At 49.4% G+C, this 25,545-nt stretch overlaps 1 protein-coding gene across 10 annotated transcripts in view; it reads left to right on the top strand.

Moving 5' to 3' along the window:
• The window catches only part of Cdc14b (cell division cycle 14B), a 102,080-nt gene that overhangs the window by 69,558 nt on the left and 6,977 nt on the right, over positions 1-25,545 (top strand). For 6 of the 10 annotated variants that reach the window (XM_071602526.1, XM_071602528.1, XM_071602527.1 and 3 more), the window contains exons 7-13: positions 1,202-1,264; positions 3,973-4,060; positions 4,368-4,598; positions 10,227-10,365; positions 10,515-10,680; positions 11,360-11,457; positions 20,820-20,936. In XM_071602526.1, coding sequence (XP_071458627.1) covers positions 1,202-1,264; positions 3,973-4,060; positions 4,368-4,598; positions 10,227-10,365; positions 10,515-10,680; positions 11,360-11,457; positions 20,820-20,936 — 902 coding nt within the window. Of the gene's footprint in view, positions 1-1,201; positions 1,265-3,972; positions 4,061-4,367; positions 4,599-10,226; positions 10,366-10,514; positions 10,681-11,359; positions 11,458-16,431; positions 16,576-20,819; positions 20,937-25,545 lie in introns of those variants that run through there. The other 4 variants (XM_071602529.1, XM_071602531.1, XM_027955824.2 and 1 more) reach the window with 3 other exon arrangements.

Raw genomic sequence — 25,545 nt, 5'->3', positions numbered from 1 at the left:
ACCACATTTGACTGTGTCATTCTGTAGGAAAATCTCCAAATATCATGAAGTACATTAAATATATAAATGTCTTAAATTCAAGGAAGGAAAATTCATCATGGATTTGGTCTTGTACCACTTACCCTTGATTTCATTTTCCATGATCAGTAGCAATCTGAAAATATTAAATGGAAAATTCCAGAAATAAATAATGCCTAAATTTCAAATAATTTTAGTACAGTATATTATAATTGCTCTATTTTATTCTGGGTTATTGCTAAACTTTTATTGTGCCTGATTTATAAATGAAACTTCATCATAGGTACGTTTGTATAAGAAAAAGCACAGCATACTTAGGGCTCATTGATTTTAAGCACCCACTGGGAGTCTTGGGGGGACATAGTTCCTGCAGATTACGAGGAGGGAGTACTATAACTCTGTTTTATAAAACAAGGACTTTTTGGTTGTTATTCTAGCCTCCTTATTTTACATTGATATTTCTGAAGACGGGGTTTACAGGAGTCATCCCTTTTGAACCGGTTGCCGTGGTGTTCAAGAATTCTAGCTCCTGTCCTGTGTGGCTCAGCCATCAATGAGCTGGGCGAACATGCTCTGCGTATCTTGCTTAATGTCCTCTCCTGCTGTGACTCAGCAGGGTCACAGGATAGGACAGAAAATTTTCTTATGAAAATAATACTTTTTTTTTCCTTAAAACTTTGAATTTTCGTGTTACTTCTGGGCTGTTTTAAGTATAAGGAACATTGGTCTCTAATAAGACTTTAAGAATTTGCAAGTGAAGGTGTTGATGGAATGTGTGGGCTCTGTTTGGGGTGGAGTGGCCCATGGTTTCTTTCCTCTTTAGTAGCTACTTAGAGACCTTTAAGTCGAGCATTGTGTTTTTGCTCTCAACGTCCTAATCTTCCACCATGGTGGGGTTGAGCTAATAAGTTGGTTAGGATTACTTTACAGGTATGATTATTTCACTATGTATGGATAGGATCTTTGGTGAATGGAAATATAGACACAAAATTTCCTTAAACGTTGTCATGAGTCATTTCCAGATAGTGGAAGCATTTGAAAGGCATGTCCCCACTTTGTTTGAAAACTGTTCAGTGGACAGTAATCCAAATGTAATAATGCTTTTCTGGGATACCTCTTTGTTATTAGGAAATTGTTTCCTTATTTGTATCTTTGTTCTTAAAAGCTTTATTTTGGATTTTAGGCAATGCAGTATGGCTTCTTAAATTTCAACACATTTGACCTTGAGGAGTACGAACACTATGAAGTAAGTTTTCAAGAATAATGTTTTCAGCCCCCTTCGCTCTAGGGTGCTATAAATGACAAACGTAGATATTTAAGGTGCATAATGTTTGCACAGCAGATGATTACCACAAGGTAATCAGCACAGCCATCACTCCCAGTTGGCTTCTTGTGTGTTGGTGAGAACACTCCGGGCTGTGCTTGGCACATTCTCCCATCATATAGTACCTGCTTCGCCAGATCTGCAGAACTTACTCGTCTCACTACCCAAAGCCCATGCTCTGACGAAAAACCCCATTTCCCCCACTGTTTTCAACTCTATTCACCTGTGGTATTTGTAGAAGTAAGTAAAAATCTTACATTTTGAAAAAAAATTCAGAATGGTTTGTATGTTGTGTAGACTAGCCCTTCATGCCTTCCCCCTTACCCGTCTCTCCAGCCCTAGTTCACAGGGGTATGGCGGGCGGGGGTTAGTGGTTGCAGCGTGGAGGAGAGTGCGCCTGTGCTTTTTTTGTAATATTAAGTTAAAAAAATGTTGGCATTGTCTACTCCCATAGACTTGATAGAGCGAGACAAAGTTCATGAAGCCCTTGGCATAGGGTGTGAGGAGGTGAGTGGTCACTTCCCATCTAATGACCTCTGAGAAATGTCACTTTTGTTTGTATTAAGTCAGGACACTTGTCTTGAAATCATAGGAAGCAAACAGAAGTGGCTTAAGAGAGCAGAGATATTTTACTGGATCCCATCAATTAAAAACACAGGAGTAAGGCCGGGCGCTGTGGTACTTTCCTGTAATTCCAGCAGCTCAGGAGGCTGAGGCAAGAGGACTGCAAGTTCAAAGCCAGCCTCAGCAACTTAGTGAGGTGCTAAGCAACTTAGTGAGACTCTATCTCTAAATAAAATACAAAATAGGGCTGGGGGTGTGACTCAATGGTTGAGCGCTTCTGAGTTCAATCACTGGTACAACCCCCCCCCCAAAAAAAAAAAAAAAAATCCAGGAGCAGAAATTCCTGATGCTCAAGCATGAACCTGTGTAGTGCTCAGACACTTAGAGAAGCTGGACTAAAGCAGGCGCTGTTCCCAGACCAGCCCTTGAGAGCCGTCAGGGTGACTGCAGCAGCCTCCACCCCCAGGTCAGCACGCTCAGGAGAGAAGAGTGCTGAGCTCCAGCACAGACCCGGGAATGCCCCCGTCGGCCTGGCCCAGCACCAGCCTGTGCTCCGCAGACGGGTGTGGAATCTTCTGGCCAGATTTAATTCTCTGGCCTGCCCAGAAGCTGGGGTACTGGGGTCAGCCTTATCAGACAGTCCAAACAAAAATGAAGAAAGTTGGGGGGGTGTGTGTCAGGTAGGCAGAAACCCCACAGGTACCATCTACATTTTTAAAAATAGTATTTTTATTTCTAAAACATTTAAAAATGTTGAGCCTCGTGTATTGGCACACGCCTACAATTCCAGTGACTCGGGAGACTAAGGCAGGAGGACCACGAGTTTGAGGCCAGCCTCAGCAACTTAGTGAGACCCTGTCTCAAAACATAAGGGCTAGGGACATTGTTGAGAGCCACAGCCCAAGGGGCTCCAGCAAACTTCCAGCTGATTGGCTCACAGCGGCCCCAGCAAAATGCCGCAGTCTGGCTGGGCACAATTCACGAGCCTTGAACACACACCTCTGCACCACACGATCTCTCCAGGAATTCCCTCAGAGCCCAACTGCCACCACCGGCTTCCGGTGAGCCTCTCAACGCACCACTCCTTCCGCTCTTGAGTTCCATTGGTTGGGTTGTGTGGGCGGAGCCAAAAGAGTCCCCCAATGAGCAGCTCCGTGGTCTGAAAGGGTGGGGAAACAGCCCAATGAGCATCACCGCAGAGGAGCCAATCAGCTGGAAGTTTGCAGGGGCAGCTGTGAGACAATCAGCTGGAAGTTTGCTGGGGCCCCTTGGCTGTGGCTCTAAACAGGACATGGCTCAGTGGTAAGCATCCCTAGGTTCAATCCCTAGTACTGGGGCGGGGAGGGAATAAATAAGTAGTTTGGTTTTTAAGGCTCCTTTCTCCTTGTGGGTAATGGGAAAGGTGTGTGCTGAGGCCTCCTTCAGGTGGAAGCACTTAGAGATTCTGGTTCATGTTTTTGGTACCCGGTGGAACCCAGGGGTGTCTAACCCCGACCCACACCCCAGCCCTTTTCATACCTTATATTTAGAGATGTGGTCTCACAGAGTTGCTTAGGGCCTCACTAGGTTGCTGAGGCTGGCTTTGGACTCTCGCTCCTCCTGTCTCAGCCTCCCCAGCTGCTGGGGTTACTCCTACCATGGTTATTTTGAGCCTCAAACCCTCAGATAATGGAGAGGTGGTTCCTCTGGCAGCATTTCATGCGGTCATATGGAATCCTTAAGAATAAGAGATTTGCAATTGATGAATTAGGTTAATAATGATAGTTCTTGCAGTGGTGTACCAAAGATGTAAAAAGCACATTTTAGGACTCACCTAGTTTAACTTATCTTTACGTCTCTATAACAATAACTCACCTGAGACTCTGTAGAGTGTATTGGAGTCATGCACTTCCTTTCTGTGCCTGTCCATATAAAATCGAACATTTACAATAAAACATGTTTTCTCTATCTAGGTAAGCCAAACGCTGGAACACCAGCTGGTGTCCTCCCTGGATGTCACCCTAGTGAGAAGGGAGGTGGGAGGAGAGAGAGCCCACAAGTGAACTGTGCTGCTCTTCCCTTTGCAGAGAGCAGAAAATGGAGATTTAAACTGGATAATACCAGACCGCTTCGTTGCCTTCTGTGGACCTCACGCAAGATCCAGACTTGAAAGTGGTATGCCGTCCTGTGGGGCCAGTGGATATAAATGTCCTTTCTGTGTTTTCCTTTGAAGAAGACCAGAGAGTTAAACTCAGCTTGACTGAGTTTTTATTATCTAAACACACTTGGTCATTTGAATTCATCATTCCACCTGGATTTTAACTCGTTAATTTATTCTGTTTTTTACAGTTAGAATCCAGTTGGTATTCACTCCCCAGTCTAGGTACTGTTCCCAGTGTGCGTGTGTGAATGTTACAGGTGAAACTACTGTTCATGGTTTTCTTCCTGCCTTTCACAAGATCTGGTGAATTTCTTTATGTAGGTTACCATCAACATTCTCCTGAGAATTACATTCCATATTTTAAGACTCACAATGTCACTACCATTATCCGTCTGAATAAAAGGATGTATGACGCCAAGCGCTTCACGGATGCTGGGTTTGATCACCACGATCTTTTCTTTGCGGACGGCAGCACCCCAACCGATGCCATTGTCAAAGAGTTTCTGGATATTTGTGAGAATGCCGAGGGTGCCATTGCCGTGCACTGTAAAGGTAGGTTCCTGGGGGTGGTTGAATGCTCGGTTCCATGCCAGGATACATGGAGCGGCCTATATTTTTAAAGCAAGGCTTTCAAAACCCTGGATCCATGTGAAAAGTCTAGTAAAGTATTTTTATAAGTGAGTTTACAATGAAAGGCATTCATCTATTTGTCAGATACCCATTGTGTGCCTGTGGTATGGCCAGTTCTGGGAACGCCAGTGAGTACGGCAGATTCTCAGGAGAGGTGGTCTTCATGGAGACTACGCAGGCCTCTGTGTTTTCCGCACTTACAACAGTGCCTGGTACATAATGTTTTCCAAATGAATGGCTGTGGGATAATGAATCATATAAATATGCTAGGATGTACTGAAGTCTTCTCATATTAGTTATTAATAAGACAAGGGATATATTATTGTTAAGAAAAATCCAACATTAGGGAAAAACCCAGCAAACTCTGAACTCCAGAGTTAACCACTGTATTTATAGTTACAACTATAGCCATAATGTGATAATATCCAGATGTTCAATTTCCGGTGAAGAATTCTCATGCATTCAAAGAAAGCAGAAAAGGGTAATCAATTCAAAAGGAAAAATGAGTGAACCGAAACTGACCCCGAGAAAGACAAGCCGTGGGCCTGCTAGACAGATATTTTAAAACCACTTTTTTAGATGATGCCAAAGAGTAAAAAGAGAACGTGGAACATGTCAATAAAATGATGCATGAACAAAATGGACATATCAACTTAAAAAAATATAGAAAGCAGGAGGAAACCAGGAAGAAATTCTGGAAATGAAATGTATGAAAATGTTATTGGAGGGATTCCAGAGCAGATTTGGGGAAGCAGGTAAAGAGTTAGTGATTATAAAAACAGAAGCATGATGGACGGGCTCAGGAGGTCAAGGGTAGTGTGTTTTCTGTCATGCGGAAGCTAAAGAGGAAAAGGAAAAGAACGGTGGGGGGTATCTCACCAGAATCCAAGGAGATCGATAGAGGAAAGGGACCGAGGGGAGGGAAGGGACTGCCGAGGAGTGATTTGTTGTGTCTGTGTTGTGTGCGTGTGTGAACGTGGAGCAGCAAGTCCCAGCAGCACATACAGCTGTGACACAGGAATTTAAAAATGTGGGAAGAAAATAGAACTGTAAAGAGAGAATCAGTTCCGAGGAAGAGAAAGGAAACAGGGAAGAGCCCTGAGCAGAGTCTGCGGACCTTGGGACACAGTCCGGCTGCCCGCTGTATGAATATGGACATCCAAGGAGCTCAGCCACTCCGAGAGGACAGACTCAGCTGCTCACGTGAAGACACACTGTAATCAATTTGCCTAAAGCTGGAGACAAAGTATCTTGAAAGCAGCCAGAGAGTCAGCAGGTTATTCACCATCTCAACAGAACCGTGGAAGCCAGAGGCAGGGGGTTGATAGATCCAGTCAGCCCAGCACCCTAGAGCTTCCCTGTAGTCTGCAAAAGTCCCTAAAAAATGAGGGAGACACTGAGACATCCCCAGGTAATCAAGTGCTGGGGGGAGTCGTTACTGCTAGACTTGTACTATGAGAAGTGCCCGAGAGCATCCTTCAGAAAGCAGAAATGAAAGGACACTAGGCAGTAACCTGAAGGCACGGGAAAAATAAATGTCTTTGGTTAAGGTAAATAACGAACAGTTATAAAGCCTAGTCTCACTGCAACGTATGATAACTTGTAAAATTGCTTTTACTGCATCTGTTTTTTTTTGGGGGGGGAGGGGGTTGTACCTGGGATTGAACCCAGAAGTGCTCTACCTTATCCCCAGCCCTTTTTATTTTTTACGTTGATACAGGGTTTTGCTAGGTTGCACAGGCTGACCTTGAACTTGCAATCCTCCTGCCTTAGCCTCTTGAGTCACTGGGATTACAGGTGTGCGCCACCGTGCCCAGCTTATTACTATAATTATTGTAATATAAACATTAGAGTTTGCAAAATAAGCAGTGGAAAAACAAAATAAAATGCAACCAAACTCAGGAGTGGTTCTTTAAAACTTAGCTACGTTGCTAAGCTGCTTGATGGACAGAGATCACGAACGTCAGGAATGGAAGTGGAGACACTACTGCGGTCTCTACAGGAATAACAGGACAATAAGAGAGTCCCCTGAACAATTCTAGGACAAGCTGGGTAATCTAAATGAAATGGACCCGTTCCTAGAAACAGAACCTACCAACCTTGAATCATAATGAGAAAGAAAATCTGAACACCGCCACTAGATCATGAGATAGAGTCAGCGAGCCAATTGGCCCACAGGGCAGCGCTTGGTAAGTCTTCATGTGAGGCCAGAGTCGCCCTAAGACCAGAGCAGACAGAGCCGACGTGAGGAAAGTTGACTGGACCAGTAGCCCTTGCAAACATTGATGGAGAAATTCAGAATGAAGTGCCAGCAAACTGAGTCAGCAGTGTACTGAGGGGATCATCCACCATGAAGTGGTGTTTATCCCAGGGTTACAAAGGTAGGCCAGCGTACAAAGACCAGCGCAGTACTCCACGTTAACACAAGGAAGGACAGGCCCACATGAATGTCCATCAGTGCAGAAACGACATCTTGGGCTGGGCATGGGTGGTGCGTGCCTGTCATCCCAGTAGCTCACGAGGCTGAGGGACGAGGATCATGAGTTCAAAGCAAGCTTCAGCAACTTAGCAAGGCCCTAAGCAATTTAGTGAGACCTTGTTTCTAAATAAAATACAAAAAGAGCCGGGGTGTGGCTCAGTAGGTAAGTGCTCCTCAGTCCAATCCCTGGTATAAAAAAGAAAAAAAAAAATTCTAAGGAAATATTGGTGAATTACCTGTCAGACTCAAGCAATCGTCTTAAAAATGGTCAATAAATTCAAGGAGAATATAGATAATTAAATGAAATCAGGAAAATGATACATGGAAAAAAAGATTGGTAAATTTTATGGTAAGTGTTTTAGCTGTACCTTAAAAAGCCACTCAAGCAGACACAATCCAACACTGGTCATTTCATTTTTAAATTATACTGTGCAGTCGAGCTTATTCTCAGCCAGGGCACTTTTGCTTCCCCCAGGGAACATTTGGCAATGGTACAGAGACATCTGTTTCTTAGTGTTCACAAGTTGGCAAGAGGTGCTTGTTCTATCTCGTGGGTAGACATCAGGGAGTTGCTAGACTTCCCACAAGGCACAGGATCAGCCACCCCACAGGGCCATTCCTGACACGGTGGAGGGCCCTGGCTGAGGTCTAGTTAGAACCCCAAGAGGATTTGACGCAGGAGCGCTGGATGAAGACCCTATGAGGCGGGAAGCAGAGATGCATTAAGAAGCATGTCTGTCTTGTGGGCTGCCGGGACAGAGCGCCACACCCTGGGTGTCTTAAGTAACAGACCTTATCCCCCCCCCCCCCCCCAGTGTTGGAGGCGGGTGACCCCAGGCAGCCTCAGGTGGTGGTGCTCAAGGATTGGGCTCTGGCACAGTTTCTGTCCTTGACTTGCCGAGCACTGTCTTCCCTGAGCTTTCTCAGGGCTTCTTGGGTCTCTTCCTTTTCTTGCAAGGAAAGGCCCCTCCCTTCCAACCTCGCTGAACCTTATTTCTCTCCAAATATAATCACTTGAGCAGTTAAGGCCACGTACACTGAGGTAGTGGTGAGTTCAGGTCCTGTGATTCTGCTTTCTAGCCCCTCAAAATCCATGTCTTTGTGGCCTTCACTCACTGAGTCACAGCAGCCCGATGTCTTCGTCCATTTGAACACCCACTCCAAGTCCACAATGTCATCTGGGGCTGGGAGGGAGCTTGGTCGTAGAGCCACCGCTTAGCCCATCATCTAAATTAGGTTCAAGAGACCCTGGAGATGAGATCCTCCCTGTGGCAGGTCTCCTCTCCAGCTGTGAGCCTGTGAAATCAGGCAAGCCGTGTGCTTCCACGACACAGTGGCCGAGGAAGTGTAGGGTGGACATTCCTCTTGCAGAAGGGAGAGGTCAGGAGAGGCCCCCAAGCAAGTCCAAAACTAGCAAAGCAAACACCATTGGATTTTTTTTTTTTAAAGAAAGAGTGAGAGAGAGAGAGAATTTTTTAAATATTTATTTATTTATTTTTAGTTCTCGGCGGACACAGTATCTTTGTTTGTATGTGGTGCTGAGGATCGAACCCGGGCCGCACGCATGCCAGGCGAGCGCGCTACTGCTTGAGCCACCTCCCCAGCCCCTGGATTTTTTTTTTATTAATATTTTTTAGATGTTGATGAACCTTTTTTTCATTCATTTATTTACATGTGGTGCTGAGAATCGAACCCAGTGCCTCACACATGCTAGGCAAGTGCTCTACCACTCAGCCCCAGGCCCAGCCCCAGGCCCAGCCCCAGCCCCACCATGCTCTCTCTAGAACTTATTAGGGTGGTTTTTCTCTTTTTTTCCTCTCCCCTCAATGTGGCTAGCCTGAGAATTTCTGAACCTTTAGTTTCTAGTTCCTTGTTGCTTACCAAGTCCTCTTCACCCATCTTTTTGCACTTAACTAGCCATCAAGGAGAAGCCAGGCTGCACCTTCTCACTTCTTTCACAGATTTCTACTAAATCTCCAGGGTTCTCATTCAACAAACACTGCCTTCCGCAAAACACGGGGTTGTGTGCTGATGGTTTGCCACTTAATTACGACTTCCCTCCAGTTTCCAGTAGTGCATCCGGCGTTCCACCTGAGGCAATCCGGCATCACCCTCAGCATCCCTGTTCCTAGCAACAGTCCTTTCAGGGCCACCTGGGCTGCTTTTGTTTCCCCCTCCTCTTAGCAGTATTGGCAAATGAGCTAAAGGCCTTGCCCGTACTAGGGAAGCATCTTCCGCACAGCCATACCCCAGTCCACAGCTTTTTCTAACATGCCTCAGAACTCTAAAGGCCCCTGTAATTCTGACCTTAAAGCCACTTCTGCATGCTAGTGTATTTGTTACAGCAGCATACCTTTTCTGATCCACATAAGTATTAGGATCTTCTAGGGAACAGAAGCAATAGGGGTGTGTGTATGTGTGTGAGAAGGAATTGGCTCACGTGAACATGGAGTCTGGTGAATCCCAAATCTGCAGCGTGGACTGGCAGCCACTGTGATGGGGCCCTTGGGTGAAGTGCAGATGCAGCTGGCAGGAGACTTCTCTGGGATGCGGGTCTTTTTGTTCCGTTCATTCCTTCAGCTGATTGGATGAAGCCCACCCGCATTACGCAGCGAAGTGTGCTCCCTGAAAATTCTGCATTTAGATGTTAAATTCACCCAAGCACTCCTTCCCAGCAGACACGGCACACGACATTAGCCATCTCAGGGTGTAATGTCAATTGTCTGGACACGAGGAAAGGAGGGCAGCTGTAGTGGGGCTGGGGCTGGGGCTGGGGCTGGGGAGAGTGCTTGCAGGTCCTAATTGGATGCGATTGTAAGGGCAAGACTTGGGCAAGATTCAGGGCTCTGCTTGAGAATCCAGCGACTCTCAGTCTCAGCTACACCTCAAGTTATGGGGGGGATTTTAGAAAGTCGGTTTAAAGCCTCCCGAGGTTCCAGTGTATAACCAGCCCTGAGACCCAGTGTTGAGATAAGCAGGATCATGGGAAGTCTTAAAATTTTATTTTTCACCTGCCCAGAAAATTTTAGAGTTTGCAAGACGAGGTTTCATCCACTGGTTTGTTTTCCTAGCCGGCCTCGGTCGCACAGGCACTCTGATAGCCTGCTACATCATGAAGCACTACAGGATGACAGCCGCCGAGACCATCGCGTGGGTCCGCATCTGTAGACCCGGCTCTGTGATCGGGCCCCAGCAGCAGTTCTTGGTCATGTAAGTAGATGGGAAGCTCTTGTCATTGCTCGGGGACACACACGTCTGGAGACTGGGGAGTTAGTTTCTAGTAGGGGAAGTCTGGTCGGAAAGTGTCACTCATGGATCCTTCTGGAAAGCTGTGTTTTATCGTTGCTTGCATGCTCTAGGAAACAAGCCAGCCTCTGGATAGAAGGGGACTACTTTCGGCAAAAGTTAAGGGGGCAGAAGAATGGAGCACATCGGACAGCGGCTGCCTTCTCCAGACTCCTCTCGGGTGTTGATGACATTTCAATAAATGGTGTGGAGAATCAGGACAAGCAGGAACCTGAACCGGTAATTGAGTGGTGCCCAGCACTGTCCCCAGCACCATCCTCAGCGTGCTATTGTCGGTGCTTTATGTGCTGTTGAGCACCTTGTAGGGCGATGGAGAAAACTAGTCAGAAATAAGAAAGCACATATTATTATTACATATTCTCAATCGAGGGGCCATGGTCACATAGTTCTTTATACGTATAACCCTCCCTAGGAACATGGTCCACACAAGAGCTAAAACAAATTTGTGTGTCGTACCCAGAATTAAAAATTGGTTTTAGCTCTCTAGATGATCTGGTTGTTCCCTGACCTGGCCCACCCGCTCCCTCCTCTCCCGCCTGCTGATTCGGGAACTGGGAGAGGACTCATAGAGAACAGTGTCTCTGGGCCGCGGTACCACCTGTCGTAAGTGGCATGGTGACATTCTATAAAGAATGATTCCCAAACTGAAAACCCATGTTGCTGCTCCACTGTCCGTAAGCTCTGTCACCAGAGGGCCATCGGGGTTGGTGCCTGTGAACTTGATATGTGACTCGTTTGATTTTGGAAAGAGAAAAATGTTTTAAAGTTGAGCAGAAACTCGTGTGTGTGTGTGTGTGTGTGTGTGTGTGTGTGTGTGTGAGAGAGAGAGGCCGCTATGCTTTTCTGAATTAATAAATGTGACCTGCATCATTAGCTTGGTGTCTTTGTACTTACACAGTACAGCGATGACGAGGAAGTCAGTGGAGTGACACAAGGTGACAGACTCCGGGCCCTGAAAAGCAGAAGACAATCAAAAACTAACACTATCCCGCTCACGTGAGTCTGGTTTCCTTTGCTGTGGTTGGTCCTGCTTAGTGTGGGTGGGTCGACGCGGCAGAGTCCCCTGCACTCCCTTCCAGCCGCGTGCCCCTGGCTGCCCTCTGTCGTGGGTGCTGATGGTGGTCAACATCCAGGGCTGCTCGCCTGGGAAGCCCTCAGCCGCCTGCCCGCCCACGTCTTTGTCATAACCCTGGGAGCTGTGCTTGGCCAGGCCAGCCTGTGCTTGGTGGACCACGGTGCTGCCCTCGGGGGTCGCCGCAGAGTTGTGATGACGACTCTTGATGTCCACTACCCACCACAGGTTCCCTGTTCTGCTCCAGTGGAACCGTAGAGTCATCACGTGGTGTGGGGACTGCAGTGAACTGGTCTAGATGATACTTGGGTAGATTTCCTGTTGGGGAGTTATTTTCAGATTGCTGCAGATACAGCACATGAGACTAGGAGGTGCCACCGTGGAGGGTGTGTCCCCGGGTGTCTTCTCCGCACGTCGCTGGCTTGGAGTCAAGCTCACGGCCATCCTGGGCTGTTGGATGGTGTGGAGGGTCAGATTCCATGGCCATCGTGCTTTTCCTAGGTTTTCTCCGAGAGTGTCCCCCTGACTTGGGTCCCTTCCTCCTGGTGACCTCCCTTCACTGTGGGCCAACAGGTTTCTGGCTTTTGTCATGAGGAGCGAGTCATTTATTTAGGAAACATCCTGTAACGTGGCGAGGAGCTGACAAATCATTGACGTGAGCCGGGACAGGCTTCTTTTTAATTAAAAGTGGTTCTCAGTGGTGCCACCCCGTAGTTTCAGGTTCTGAGGTCACATTACACACCAGGCTCCCCAGGAAGGTCTTACACAACCCAAAGCGGAGAATCAGGTCTTCCATCCAAAGTGCCTTATGAGTGGTGCTGACGTCAGGCGTTGATTAACGACCCTCCCCGCAGAGTGGTCTCTTCGGTCAGGTAGGCCCCTGCACAGCCGTGCCTTTCATGGGGTGCGTGTCGTGTGAGTAGATACGTGGAGTGCACTGTGTGATACACTTCAGAGTCAAGGCCTTTGTTTTGATTTTATTAATTTTATTTTCTTTATTTTTTTGGAACGGGGTTTTGCTGTGTGGTGAGGTGGGCCTTGAACTCCTGGTCTCAAGCCGTCCTCCTACATGCCTCCACATGCCCAACTCATTAAACTTTTTTTTGGGGGGGGAGGGGTACCGGGGATTGAACTCAGGGGCACTCGACCACTGAGCCACGTCCCCAGCCTTTTTTCTATTTTATTTAGAGACAGGGTCTTACTGAGTTGCTTAGCGCCTTGCCATTGCTGAGACTGGCTTTGACTCATGATCCTCCTACCTCAACCTCCCAAGCTGCTGGGATTCATAAACTTTTTTTATCTGAGGCCTTAGTACTTGTTTTTATTTAGAAAATCATCGTCCTGGAACTAGACGTGATGGGGGAGGGTAGGGAGGAGGCCCGAGCAGCCTCTGAGACTCTTCAGTGCCCTTGAGTTCCTGGGGAGCTCCTCATAATGCGACTGTATTTAAGGGGGAGCGGCGGGCTGTATGTAGCTTTAGAGAATCTGCCCACCCAGCAGGCTCCCCTGTGGCAGATGCTGCTTCGGCTGCTGACTGTCCTGTGAATTGCAGGCTCTAGAAAACTGATGCTTTTGGCTGTGTCCAAAGTTTCTGTTTTGTTCTTTGAGAATCTGCATCATGCCAGGTGTGGTGGCACATGCCTGTAATCTCAGTGGCGAGCCTTGACTCTGGAGGCTGAGGCAATAGGATCACAGGCTCAGCAACATAGTGAGGCCCTAAGCAACTTGTGGCTCAGTGGTTAAGCACCCCTGGGTTTAATCCTTGGTAACAAAACAAAACAAAGAATTTGCACTAGCCCTTTATTTCTTAATAGGTCACTGTCCTCTATTCAGGGTTAGGATTGGAATTTAGATTCTTCTTTTTCTTTTTTAACATGGTTTAATTTTTATTGATTAGTTTGATTGGATACCAGGGATTGAACTCAGGGGCAGTGGACCACTGAGCCACATCCTATTTTGTATTTTATTTAAAGTTAGGGTCTCCCTGAGTTGCTTAGGGCCTAGTTTTTGCTGAGACTGGCTTTGAACTCATGATCCTCCTGTCTCGACCTCCCGAGCCGCTGGGATTACAAGTATACACCACTGCACCCGGCTTAGATTCTTGGTAAAGTTTCCATTAAGTAGGGCCCTGTAGGAGATGTCCTTTGGTCGCCCTCTCCACGACCTTCAGGGTATGTTTTCTAGAGTTCCAATCACTTGGTGCTCAGTTCTAGGAAAGTTGAGATTGTAAAATTTGTAAATGGTAGTTTTTTTTTTTTTCCCCCTTCAGTACTGGAGATGGAACCCAGGGTGCGTTACCACTGAGCCACGTCCCCAGCCCTTTTTATTCTTTAATTTTGAGACAGGGCCCGCTAAGTTGCAGAGGCTGGTTGTGGACTTGAGGTCCTCCTGCCTCAGCTTCCCGAGCTGCTGGGATTGCAGGCGTGGACCACTGTGCCCAGCTGTAACTGGTGTTCAAATTTTAACTACCCGGGGAACCTGCAGGTGACCCTGGATGTCATTCTTTTCACCCGACCTTCGAGGAACGGGATGGAAAGTCAGCTGGAATGTTTTGGCGAATGATCGTATGTTACCTGGACTCCCCACTTGCTGGCTGCGGATATCCAGAGTGAAGGTGGTAGGAAAATAGGTTCTATTCAAAGCCCACTTGAAGGAAGAAACTTCCTGCATCTCTGGAGGCTCTGAGAGCCAGGGAAGCTCTCACAGGAGAGGCTGCAGGGTCGGGCCAGGGCAGCAGAGCCACGTTAGCCACTGAGAGCAGGCCTGGATGGCGGTCCGCCTTCTCCCCTGCTCCGCACCCTCAGGATGTGTGGCTCGGCCGGCCTTCACTGGTGCAATGGTAAGAGCAAACCAACCCGAGCAGAGCTGGTGCTGCTGGGGGTCTGCCTTGTAACTGGGACCTGCAGACCAGACCAGACTCACTCCTCCCCTCCCAGCTTAGGAGTTCACAAATTTGTAGTCCACAAGCATTTTGCTTTTTCCTTTTAATCTCTTAATTAGTCTAAAGTCTAAAGTCCCTGGGGGCTTTTAAATGACACAGCGAATCACCTTCCTGGCCCTTTACTGCCTTTTGGTTTGCCCTCCTCCACTTCTCAGACCCTTTTGCATTTCTCGTCAACATCTTTTGCTATGTTTGTGACCCTTCCGGCCCTGGGAGAGGTTACCTTTCTTACCTTTTTTCCCTGCCGGGTCTTTGTTGGTATTTTAGAAATGCCCCACCCCACCCCAGTGTTGAGTTGAAGCCTGGGTAGAAAAATCTAAATTCAAACTCTGTCCACCGGTTTGGGCTTGACTCAACTATTCCTGCCAATGAGTCCCTTTGCCTGGGTACTGGTCCTTAGTCATGTGGAAATACCTGCAGGAAGGAATGCTTGGTGAGAAATAGACGAGTCCTAGGGACTCTAGGAGAAAGCATGTCAAATACTATTCCTCTGATGTTTCCTTAAGAGTGGTCCATATCTGGGGAGCAGCGAGGTTACTAGAAATGGTAAACGGGCCCCTGCCTCAGAGCCTGTCTCAGACATGACTTCTTTGGAGATAGAAATCACGCAGCAGGACATTGATCTGCTGGCCAGTAGGTTCTCTGTGGTGATTGAGGGGGTTGGCTTTTAAAACTCAGCCAGGCTGCTTGGCTTTCCGTGTGCCGCGGGGTTTGCCAGGGTTTCAGGGTAACAGCTGCAGGTGCAGGTGGGGATGGGTGGGGTCTCCAGTGTTCCCAGGTGTTCTGTCTGTATGCTAATGTGGTCTTATGTCATCTTAACCCTTGATTATTAGATTCACTGTTTTGCAGGAAGCGCCAACAAGATGACGTAAGTATGACTTGGGACAAGTTAGGTTTTATTTTAGGTTCTCCATTTACTATGGTCCCCTTCCTTGGCACAGAGCTTTTAATGACCACGATGACAAGGTCAAGAGAAGAGGTGGCCAGTGAGGCCAGCCAGGCACTTCTGACTCGCTCAGCCCAGTTCTCTGCACACAGCACATACTCCATAGAACCCTTTGTGTCTGGTCACATGTGTGTCCAGGGGACCCTTTGCAAGTGCTGTATTGGAGGGAGCTACTGCCCTTCTAGGTGTGAGGAGGTTCCCAGGACCTGTGGACGAGGAAGCAGCCAGTGCAAGCCAGCCTGGCCTGCATGGGGAGACAGCCAGAGCATACAGTGTGCTGTCTGCTGCCCTGGGTGGGGTGGGGTGTGGCTCAGAGCCCAGCCGCCCCTGTGCAGTTTGCCTGAACTCCTGAGTGGGTGTCAGAGCTGTGTCCATCGGCAGCTGTGTCTCCTGTGAGCTGGTCAGGTAGTCTAGGCCCAGCTCCACCGCTGTGGTCCGCTTTATTGTGCCTTTAACTGTGAGCGGTCTAGGATCATGAAGTTACGTCAGTGTGGGCAGTTACTTAACTAGAGACTGAGTTTGACCTTTCGTTCTGTGAGAGGTAGAAAGTCTGGTGATCCATTTTCAAAACGCAGTATTCAGCCTTCACTGGATCCAGTTGCAGTAGCCAGTCCCTTTTACCCACCCTGATTCTAAAATGAGCGTAGATTTGCCCGAGTCCTCCGGTCAGGGCCGAGGGCAGCTCTGCATCAGGTGGACAGCGGGCAGGGCGCCCGCCCTGAGCTCACCAGCCGGTTGGGGAGCATGCCCTGCCCGCAGAGCCGGGTTCCCCGCAGCCCCTCGTTTTCTCCAACAGTTTCCAGGTGTCGAACCTGTTTTGCTGAAGATGGTGTGTCTTCCTCCATGCAGAAGGTTAAAATCCGTTTGGCCCTTTTCATCCCATTTGCTGCTCCTGCCCGGTCAGGGTGTCTGCGGTTCCCACGAGGCTCGATGGATTAATTTGTTTATTTACTACGTGACGACTGTGGCATCCCCAAGTGAACACCTGTCTTTCCCTTCGCCCCTTTCCAGATGCCCCCTAGCTGTGCTGACCTCGGCACTGTGTGGTGTGGCCGTCTGGTGGATTGTGTGTGACTACATTCTTCCCGTCCTCCTCTTCTGTCTCGAGGGTCTCAGAGCCCAGTAGCCAGCGGGACCCTTTGACAGGTGGCTGCTGTAAGTCCCGCCCCTTCTCTGGCTCTCTGCTGGCCTGCGGCGTGGTTCTGCCATGCATGCTGTCCTCCATGCCGGCTCTGCTGCTTGGCGGGGCTGCCCCATTCACAGGTTCTTCCCAGTGCCGGGGCTGCTGGCAAGGAGGGAGGGCTTCGCTGCTCCTTTCACGCAGGATCTGAAAAATAACACGCCCTGTTTCTAAGTCGCACTTAACTCTCACCTGATATTCTGAATGGCCACTTGTTAACGCAGGCATTTTCACCTGTTCCTGCTTCCTGTCAGGAGCGTCTCGCTGAGCATAACGGGGGTTCCAGTCGGTCGCCTCTGCTGCCCCCCTCTCGTTCTCTGTACCTAGAGCATGTCCTCACTGACGTGGCAAAAAAGAATTCTCTCCCTCTGGTCTGCTTCCAGCAGCAGAGTGGTTTTGTGGGCTTGTGGAGCCTGTGACCTGGCCCCTGCCATCACACAGTGGCTCTCCAGAGTCTTCCATCTCCTTCCTTCTCGTCTGTAGGGAGCGCAGTGGGCAGAGCTGTTGACCTTGACTTAAAGGACATAGAAGGCAAGGGGCTGGGTGCTTGTGTCTGCATCCCCTCCCGTCTCTGGGCTCCGTTCTTCTCCTTTCTCAAAAATAACCAGAATGTCTTCATTCTCCTGAGACCTTTCATCCTTGAAATGAGTGGAGACACTTGCTCTCTGCAGGAGTGTGTCGGTGGGACGCCACAGTGAAGACCCCCCCACTGAATCAAGTCCTGTGACTCTGAGGCTGGTCACCCTACATTCTTTATTTTCTAAAATTTTTTTGTTCCCTCATCTTTCAGAAATGTCTTTCTGGTCCCAACTTGGAGTTGGAAATTACAAAGAGTTCCTTCTAGGATCTCTTCCAAAGTCAAATTCCATGGCCGCCAACTCGGGTGCTTTGTGGTTTCAGTGAGTGTTTTCACATGGACAGAAAGATTTAAAAATGAAGCAGATTATGCTCTTTGCATCATGAGAAGGAAACCCCTCTGCGTGTCCTTTCTTAGGCACTTTCTTGAGTGTCCTTAGCTCCTGGCGTCTCTTCTCCCTGGCGGTTTCTGACATCCCTGGTCTTTTAGGTGCTTCTCTTCACCTTCTTTCAGTGAGCTCTCAGTTCCACGTATTCAGGAGCCTGGGTGCTTCCTTGACTTACTGACTTCAGACTGTCCAGGTGGCCACGGTGTTCCAATGGGGGAGTTGGTGCTTGGGCACTTCACTCCCAGGGTCCATTGCTGTTGGCTTTTCCCAGCTGGCTCTGAGACACCTGACCCCGTGGTCGTCGTTGACGTCTGCCCATTGCGCCCCACACCCAAGCTCAGTGTCCAGGTTGGCCTTTTAACTGGGAGTGCACAGAAGCCAGGAGCTGTCCATAGTGCCAGTGGACTGAGCAGGTCTTACCCACGTGGTCACTGCCTCCCCCTTGCTTGTTTCAGAGGGTCTTTGCTCTGGAAGGCGACCACTCCAGGCCCATTATGGTCATCATCTGTGGGCAGGTGAAGGAGCCTGGCCTGGGGTTGGCCAAGCTGAGAAGCACTGTCCGGAGCAGCATGTCCCGTTCCTGTGGCAGCCTCGGGTCCTGGGAAAGGTGTCCTCGTTCCAGACCCCCACCTCAGGGCTGCCCAGGGACAGGTGCGTGGCGCCCTCAATGGCCTTCCCTGGCCGTGGAGGTCCAGGCCCTCGCTGGCCTGACAGGCAAGACGCGCAGCTTTTCGGCATTTTGCTTTGCTCTGTGCCTTGTGGTGCGGGTGTCCCTGTGTCCACATCTGAGGGTCCTGCGGGCCCAGAAATGCTGCCAAGTGAAGAGTGGACGTGGCCTGAGGCAGAGGGGAGTGAGGCTGAGGAACTCCTCAGGGAGGATGGGAAGGTGGAAGATCTGTGCTGAATGTTGCTCCAAAGCCTTCGGCTGGCCTGGGTGTCACCTCTGGGCCACCTCTGGAAGACTTCAGCGCGCGGTGGGGGCTTTCCCTCTTTGGTGCCTGCCTGCAGGTGCGCTGAGCACGCGGTACGAGCACAGATGGTGGGTCTCCCCGGTGCAGCGACTGCACCCTGAGTGTCTGCCCTGCTCTTCTTAGTTTCAGAATTCCACAGAAATCATTATCTACTAGTATTTCACATCAATTTATGCACATTTTACAGGGAAATAAGTACTTTTTAAAGGCATTTTCTAATCCTAAGAAATATTCCCAGCGAAGCCCGAGCTTTGTTTTCAGTAGTATTTTAACATTTCAGTGAAGATGAAGGAGTCAGCTCAGGTTTCCTCAGCAGGCAATGTACAGTATGCAGTATGGAAATTGTCTAGGCCTTTGATTATCAGTATCCCTGAGATTTGGGAACAATGAGGTGTGGTATTTCAGAGAAGCCAGCAGGACCCCCATTTTCTTCACCTAACAAGTGGCTTGGGGGACTGGTGAGCGGCCACCCCGCTGGGCCTGGACCTCAGAAGGAGTTAGGAGGTGGCAGTTGAATTTCGTTTTTTCTTTTTCAGTTTTGGCCTCAAACTTGCAATCCTCCTGCCTCAGCTGCCCAAATAGCTGGGATCGCAGGTGTGCAGAACTGCATCTGGCTTGTGCTGTTTTTCCTTATGCAGAATCCCGAGTCAGATCCTTCACAGAGACGAGTAAGAGTCTCTTCCTCACTTTATATCACCAGAGAGAAGTTTTAGCAGTTGGCCAGGAGGAGTAGCGTTCGTAGCCCAGTGTGTGGTAACAGTGGTTGGTAATTGTTTCAGAATAGCTTGGAGCAAGGGTTTTGACATGTGTGCGAGGCAAGGGTGAGGCCACGGCCCTGACCCGATTGCAACGTGTCACAAACGTGTGTCAAAGTGTCACGGTGTACCCCATAAATGTCATGAGCTTGTCCCTGTCCTCGGGAGCGGAGCTCAGAATCCAGGCAGTCCGTGCATCATGAACTTGACCACATGTGATCCTGCATGCGGCATTTCTGTCTTGTCAGATCATTCTGTATTCCCAGTGACGAGACCTTAGGAGAAGCTGGACCAAGCGTTGGCTGATTTATCCAGGGTTTGATTTCTCTGTGAGGTGGAGGGCTTGCTTCAGGGGACTGAGACATCTTGCGTGGACGAGGGCAGCAGCCGCCACAGGAGGACCACCTCCTCTTCCCTGGGGGCTTGGGGCCACTGGCAGAGACCAGTCCCAGACTGTGCCCGTGTTCAGGAAGACCTGCTGTTTTGAGCGACGAGGTGTTCCCATCTTACTGAACGTCGCTTGTGCTTTGGTTTGGCTGATCCTGCCACAGTCAGGCCCTGGCTTTGGGTGTTAGCTACTGAGGTGGTGGCAGAGGCCCAGGAGGCTCCGGTGGGTCCTAGTGGCTGTTTCGCTTTGCAAGCTGGGTCCTGACCAGTTCTCACCCTGAGGCTCAAACGTGAGAGGAGAAAGCTTTTCCAAGTCAGTGTTTTCTCTTTCAGAGGAGTAAACGTTGATACGCATCAGTGCGTGTGTGCTGTTTAGTTTTCCAGTGGTTAACTCAGAAGTGAGGACGTGCCTATGCAGTCTTGGGCATCTTCACAGTGACAGTTCAGGGAGATGAAAACACCCTGTGAGCAGGGCTCTGGGTGGCTGTCACCTCGGCTCTTCTTTCCGATTCTTGCCTTTGCCTCCTGGGCAGTCTGCTATGGCGGGAAGGTTTTGTCTTTTAGAGTTAAGGCAAGTTTCACGACATTTAAATGATTTCACTCTCATTTTATGGTACTTAAAAATTTAGTAAGCAGTTGCAATCCAGACAAAACTCAAATTTTTCTTGAAAGTGTCTTAAAACTTTGAAATGTTACAGGAAATTATTGATTTGTGTTCATCACATATACTTTGAGCTGTTATCAGTGAGTATTGTGTAGCTATTCCTAAATTCATATTCAAATATTTCAGAATTTGGGGTTTATGACTTGTTTCCATGACTAGAAATCTGAGTCTGTCTTCACAGATTCGTTTGATGGGTTCTTTGGTGTGGGAATCGGTTATCATGCCCGGCATTTGTTCTCCAAAAGCAGAGCACTCTGGTTATCTTTGTTTAACCTTCAAAGGGAAATGAGGTGCTTCTTCTCAAAAAGGCTTGGTGTTAAAATGTGTTTTGGGGTATTTTTTGGCAAGCATATTGATAGACAATCTCATCATTCTCTAGAAAATAATTTGCATTAAAGGCGCGAATGCCTTCCTCTGTCAAAGTGTCTGAAAGTTGTTGCGGTGAATATAATCTCATTTTTTTCCAACTGTTTTCAGAGTAATTCTCCAGTCCAGTGTTCAGAGCTGTAGAACACCTGAACCTGACATTTCTGGCAGTGCAGGCATTACTAAAAGAACCACCCGATCTGCTGCGAGGAAAGGCAGTTTTAAAAGGTGAGAAAAGAATCTTGTTCTTGGGAACAGCTCCAGCAAGGTTTTCCAGATTGCTCTTTTAGGCCCTAGCTCTCGTTGGGCAGAAGACCACAGAGGGCAGGGTCCCTGCAGTGGGAGAGGACTCACCCGGGGGCGTGTGAGATTCTGGGCGGTTGAATGCAGGCTTTTGTTTCCTTTTGTGGCTCAGGAAATTCTTACCCCTGGAATGTGGGCTGCGGAGAGTTGAGAATGTGGTTGTTCTGAAGAGTTTTTAAATGGAGTTTCCAAAGTGCTGTCACAGCTCCGAGGCGTCTTGCTGTCCGTCTGCCAGAACACTGACCATCTTTCTGTCTGCTAGCATGTCTGTTGGAGCACTGGCTGCAGTTCAGCTGGTGGCCAGTGTCTGCCCGTGCAGAGGCCCTTCCTGACCCGAGGCCCGCGGGTCCTCGTGGCCACGGTCCACATCCAGTGCTGCTCCTGCGTCCTCCATTTGTGATCCAGTTTTCATCACCTCTTCCTTTAAATATAGGCCCTGACTGGGACATGGACCTGTCCTAGGACCACACCAGCCACTTGCCACTGTCCCTGTTTACTTATCATGGACCAAAGGCGGACGTTGAATTCTGAAAGGATTCTGAAAACACCTTCTCTTTGAGGGACGCGTCAGTAATGTGGTCACAGCTGTCTCGGGCATGCGAGGTGGGGCCCCTTTGCCACTGTCCGGAGCTGCAGCTTGCGCGGCTCTGGTTTTGTGCTGTGGTCACACAGGTCTCTTACCGGAAACCATTGGTGGCCTGTGGAGAAGCAGAACCAGGCACTCACGTGTCCAGGTCACGCGTCCGCACGGTCTCCCTGCATCTCTTCGCTGCTCCCTGGTGGCGCTGGTCGGTCCCTGGTGTGTGCCAGGAGCAGCAGACCTGGTCTGGGACTTGTGTGCGCTAGTGACCTAAGAAGTGGCTCAGTTCTGACGCCTTTCCTCATAGCCGACTCCTTTATAAATGTCCACTCCTTACTCGATGTACACGGGAAGGTGACAGTGCCCCTGCTTGAGTGTTTGAGAATTGTCAGGCACTGACTCATGATTTTTGGGGCTTTTAATTTTTCATGAGAAATGTATCAAATATTCACACTGTTTTCACTGACCAATTCCACTTGACAGGAGGCTTAGAGAATTGCTGACAGAAGGTCATATTTGGGTACTCCATCCTTAGCATGATGTCAGAGTGTCATTTATAACAGCAGGGAAGAGGAGATGACCCAAGCTGTCCCATCAGGTCAAAGGAGTTGAGAGTAGTGTTTTTACTTATTTTTGGTTTTGGTGATGCTGGGGATCAACCTAGGGCCTGATCCATGCTGGGCAAAGCTTCGGACATGTTTTTGAAGAAAATCCAGTGACCTGAGTAAATGATCCAGAAGCAAAAGAAAAGGGCCACACACAAAAAACCTGAGATATTGCCCTGATTTTGTGTATGCACGTTATACTGTAGGAAGAGAGGTGCACAGCTACAGCCACACTGGCAGATGTAACGATTTCTGTGTCTAGAGAAATAAGACCAGAGGAAAGATCTGTCATGACACTAACGTTCTTACGTATGATTGACACAACAGCTGGGGACTGTGTTTTTCTTCTTTATCTTTTTTTTGGTACCAGAGATTGAACCAGGTGCACTCAGCCACTGAACCACATCTCCAGCCCTTCTTAATATCTTGTTTAGAATCAGGGGCCTGCTGAGGCTGGCTTTGAACTCATGATCCTCCTGCCTCAGCCTCCAGAGCCACCAGGATCACGGACGTGTGCCACCAGGCCGGCTCATTTTCTTATTTTCCAACTTTTCTATGCTAAATGGTGGGAAATGGGAGTATTTTGATTCTGACACTTTTTAGGTGAGGCAAACCGTCAGAAGTTAAAATGGTAAATCTCAACATGCTCTGAATGGACACCATCCTCCTTAGGTGTAAGCACCGGGCTTCCATCACTGTGTTGCGTTTCTTGGGTACTTAATTCTGCTTTTTCTGGGTTGTGCCTTTTTAGGTTGTGGAGGAACAGAGTCCAGTCACAGAGCTGCACGTGCCCAAGCGCTGCCGTGTTCCTTTAAGGAGGGTGGGCCGTGCACCAGTGTCAAGATTTTTTGATGTCACTTGGGTGGCCTGTGCTCATGTTGCTCAGGAGGGAGGGCTTCTGATGCAGGGAGCCTCCGCAGAGGGTGCTTGGGGGTCCTCGTGGCGAGTTCAGACCCAGTAATCCAGGCTCAGCGGTGAACTGGCCCAGAGCAGGCTCCGGGAATTTGGGGCAGTGCCAAAAACCAAGAAAGACTTCTTTTAAATTTTGAGATGCACTTTCAGAGGGGGCGGTTTAGAGAAGCAAAGGAGTAAGACAGCGAGTGAGTTGGGTTTTCAGGTTCTGTTCAGCCACCTCCTCTGGGGGGGGGGGGGCGGTTTCACCTCTGTTCACCTCACCTGTTTTCAGAAGAAAGACAAAGAGACCATGTGCAGAGTCCACACTGCTTCTGGGGGCACTGGGATCCAGGGCTGCCGGCCAGGGTCATCCTTGTTTTTGGTTAGAGGGTGGCACAGGGACAGAGCGGGAACGATGGCCCTGCTGTGTGGCCTGACTCGGGGAGGAGAAGTGTGGGCGAGACTGGCAAGTCGTCCTGGGATGGGGCTGAAGTCTTTTCTTTCAGCAGAGTAGCTTAAAATCAGGACCCTTTCCACATGCGTCCCTTGTCCCCTCCGGGCACAGGCAGGCTGCCGTGCTATCCCTCCTGTGTGCAGGTCCTCTGTCTTGCAGGTCCTGCCTCCTCCCTCTGCCCTATCTTGGGGCGCAGGAGCTCCGGGGATCCTTTACACATCTGTTCCTCCAGGCTTCAGGACGGGGGGGGGCCTGTCAGATGTCATTTCTCGCTGAATTGGCTCTCCTCATTTGGGCGGTTGGCTGAGGGGGTCTTCAGCCTTGGAGAACTTTTTTCCAAACCTGTTCAGCGAGCTTACTGGGTAGCGGGTGGGGACGGGAATGTTGTGCTAAGTGTTATTGGGAAAGAGATGCCACCATGTTTGTCCTGGCAGATGATCATTCTGTCACGTGTCCCTTTGGACACACCATGCTAAACCTGAGCCACGTGCAGTGCAGTGGCCCAGGCACAGCAGACACAGAGGGCGTGTGGCCTGGTGACTGAGAGCAGCGGCCCTCAGTGCCAGTGAGACTCTGTGACGCCTCATTCCCTTTCTCAAGTTCAAAAGCCGAATCCGTGGGCTCTCCTCCCACTTCCGGCTGAGCCAGGGGACCATCTGACACTTCTCTCTTAAGAACTAGAAAGTGCAGTGGAAAATCGGCCTGCTCCTCCCGTTCTTGGGTCCCCCACGCGCTGTCTGGAGACCTGTCGTGTACCGTGTCCCTCTGGGGCCTGCTGGCCTGTGCTCCGGTCCTGTCTTCACCCAGCTCTCCCACTGAGCGCCCGTTTCTGGAAGCCCCTGCCGGTTCTTTTGGGCAGTCTTATTTCTTAACTCTCCATCCCATGTTCTAAGGAATCTCTTGTACAAGTGACTCTCATTGCGAGTGGCGTCTTTGGGAACCCCCTTTTTGCTGCCCGTGGCCTTGGGCTGCTTTGTTCCCCTGTGGTTCCCATGGTGGGGGGAGGGATGCTGGGGATCCTTCTCTAGCCCCCAGCCCACGGCTGGAGGCTGTGACCTTGGCTTCTTCGACTTCCTGAGTCCTTTTGCAAAGTCCCCTCTGTCCTGCCTGTGGCTGATCTGGATTCAGAAGTCGCCGATGGGGGTGCCTGTCTGATTGCCTGTGGCCACTGGGGTTGACCCATCCCTGCAGGGTCCCAGGAAGTTCTCTCTTTGCATGTTTTAAATGCTGGTTTTCTTCCGATCTTTCCAAACGTCAATTCACGACCCTTTAAAATTCCAGCTCTTTCCCACTTGCCTCCACCAGGTGACCAGGACCTTTTTACTCTGGGCTGTCGGAAGGGGACACAGCAGGGGCATCCGAGTGAGGCCTCCTCCAGACAGGGAGCCTTCTTGTGACTCTCGCTTTTGCTTTTCTCTGCAAGTTGTGACCGAGTTGGAAGAGTGACGAGCGCACATGGGTGGGGCTGGGAGAGAGGGGGGTGAGGATCCAGGTCATCATCAAGCAGGACAGGGTCCTTGGGTGTGTCCACTGCCCTGCTGGGCCGTCCCATCACAGATGTGCCCAATGGGCCCTGCGGAGCCTCTGCAGTAACCTCCTCGTCTTTCCTTCTTTCCGCCTTCCTCGCAGCCGGGTTCCCCAGAGGGAAGGAAGGACAAGGAGAGCTCTGCAGCCAGTGCCCTTGGTGGCAGTATGGTACTCACCTCGCTCTGCCACCCCTGCCCTCCCATCTCCGTTCATTTTTATTTATTGTTTTTATTTCTAAATTTTTTTTTTCCAGAATTGAGCCCTTTTCTGCTCGTCCCTCCTCCTCTCTGTCTGTACTTTGTCATTGTGGGGTGCTGTCTCTTCCAAAGCATCTGTCATTCAAATGCACCTGAAGCCTGCTCTCCTCCGCATGTCGATCCTTTCATCGCGTTGCCTCCCTCATCCTTGGTAACTGCCTCTGGGACACTTAAAACCTCACGGTAAAACCCTTTTCTTCTTCTTTTTCTTCTTTCT

This window comes from Marmota flaviventris, chromosome 16 (genome assembly GCF_047511675.1).
Source record: "Marmota flaviventris isolate mMarFla1 chromosome 16, mMarFla1.hap1, whole genome shotgun sequence".
Taxonomy (NCBI): Eukaryota; Metazoa; Chordata; class Mammalia; order Rodentia; family Sciuridae; genus Marmota; species Marmota flaviventris.
This window is presented reverse-complemented; position numbering and strand designations above follow the sequence as displayed.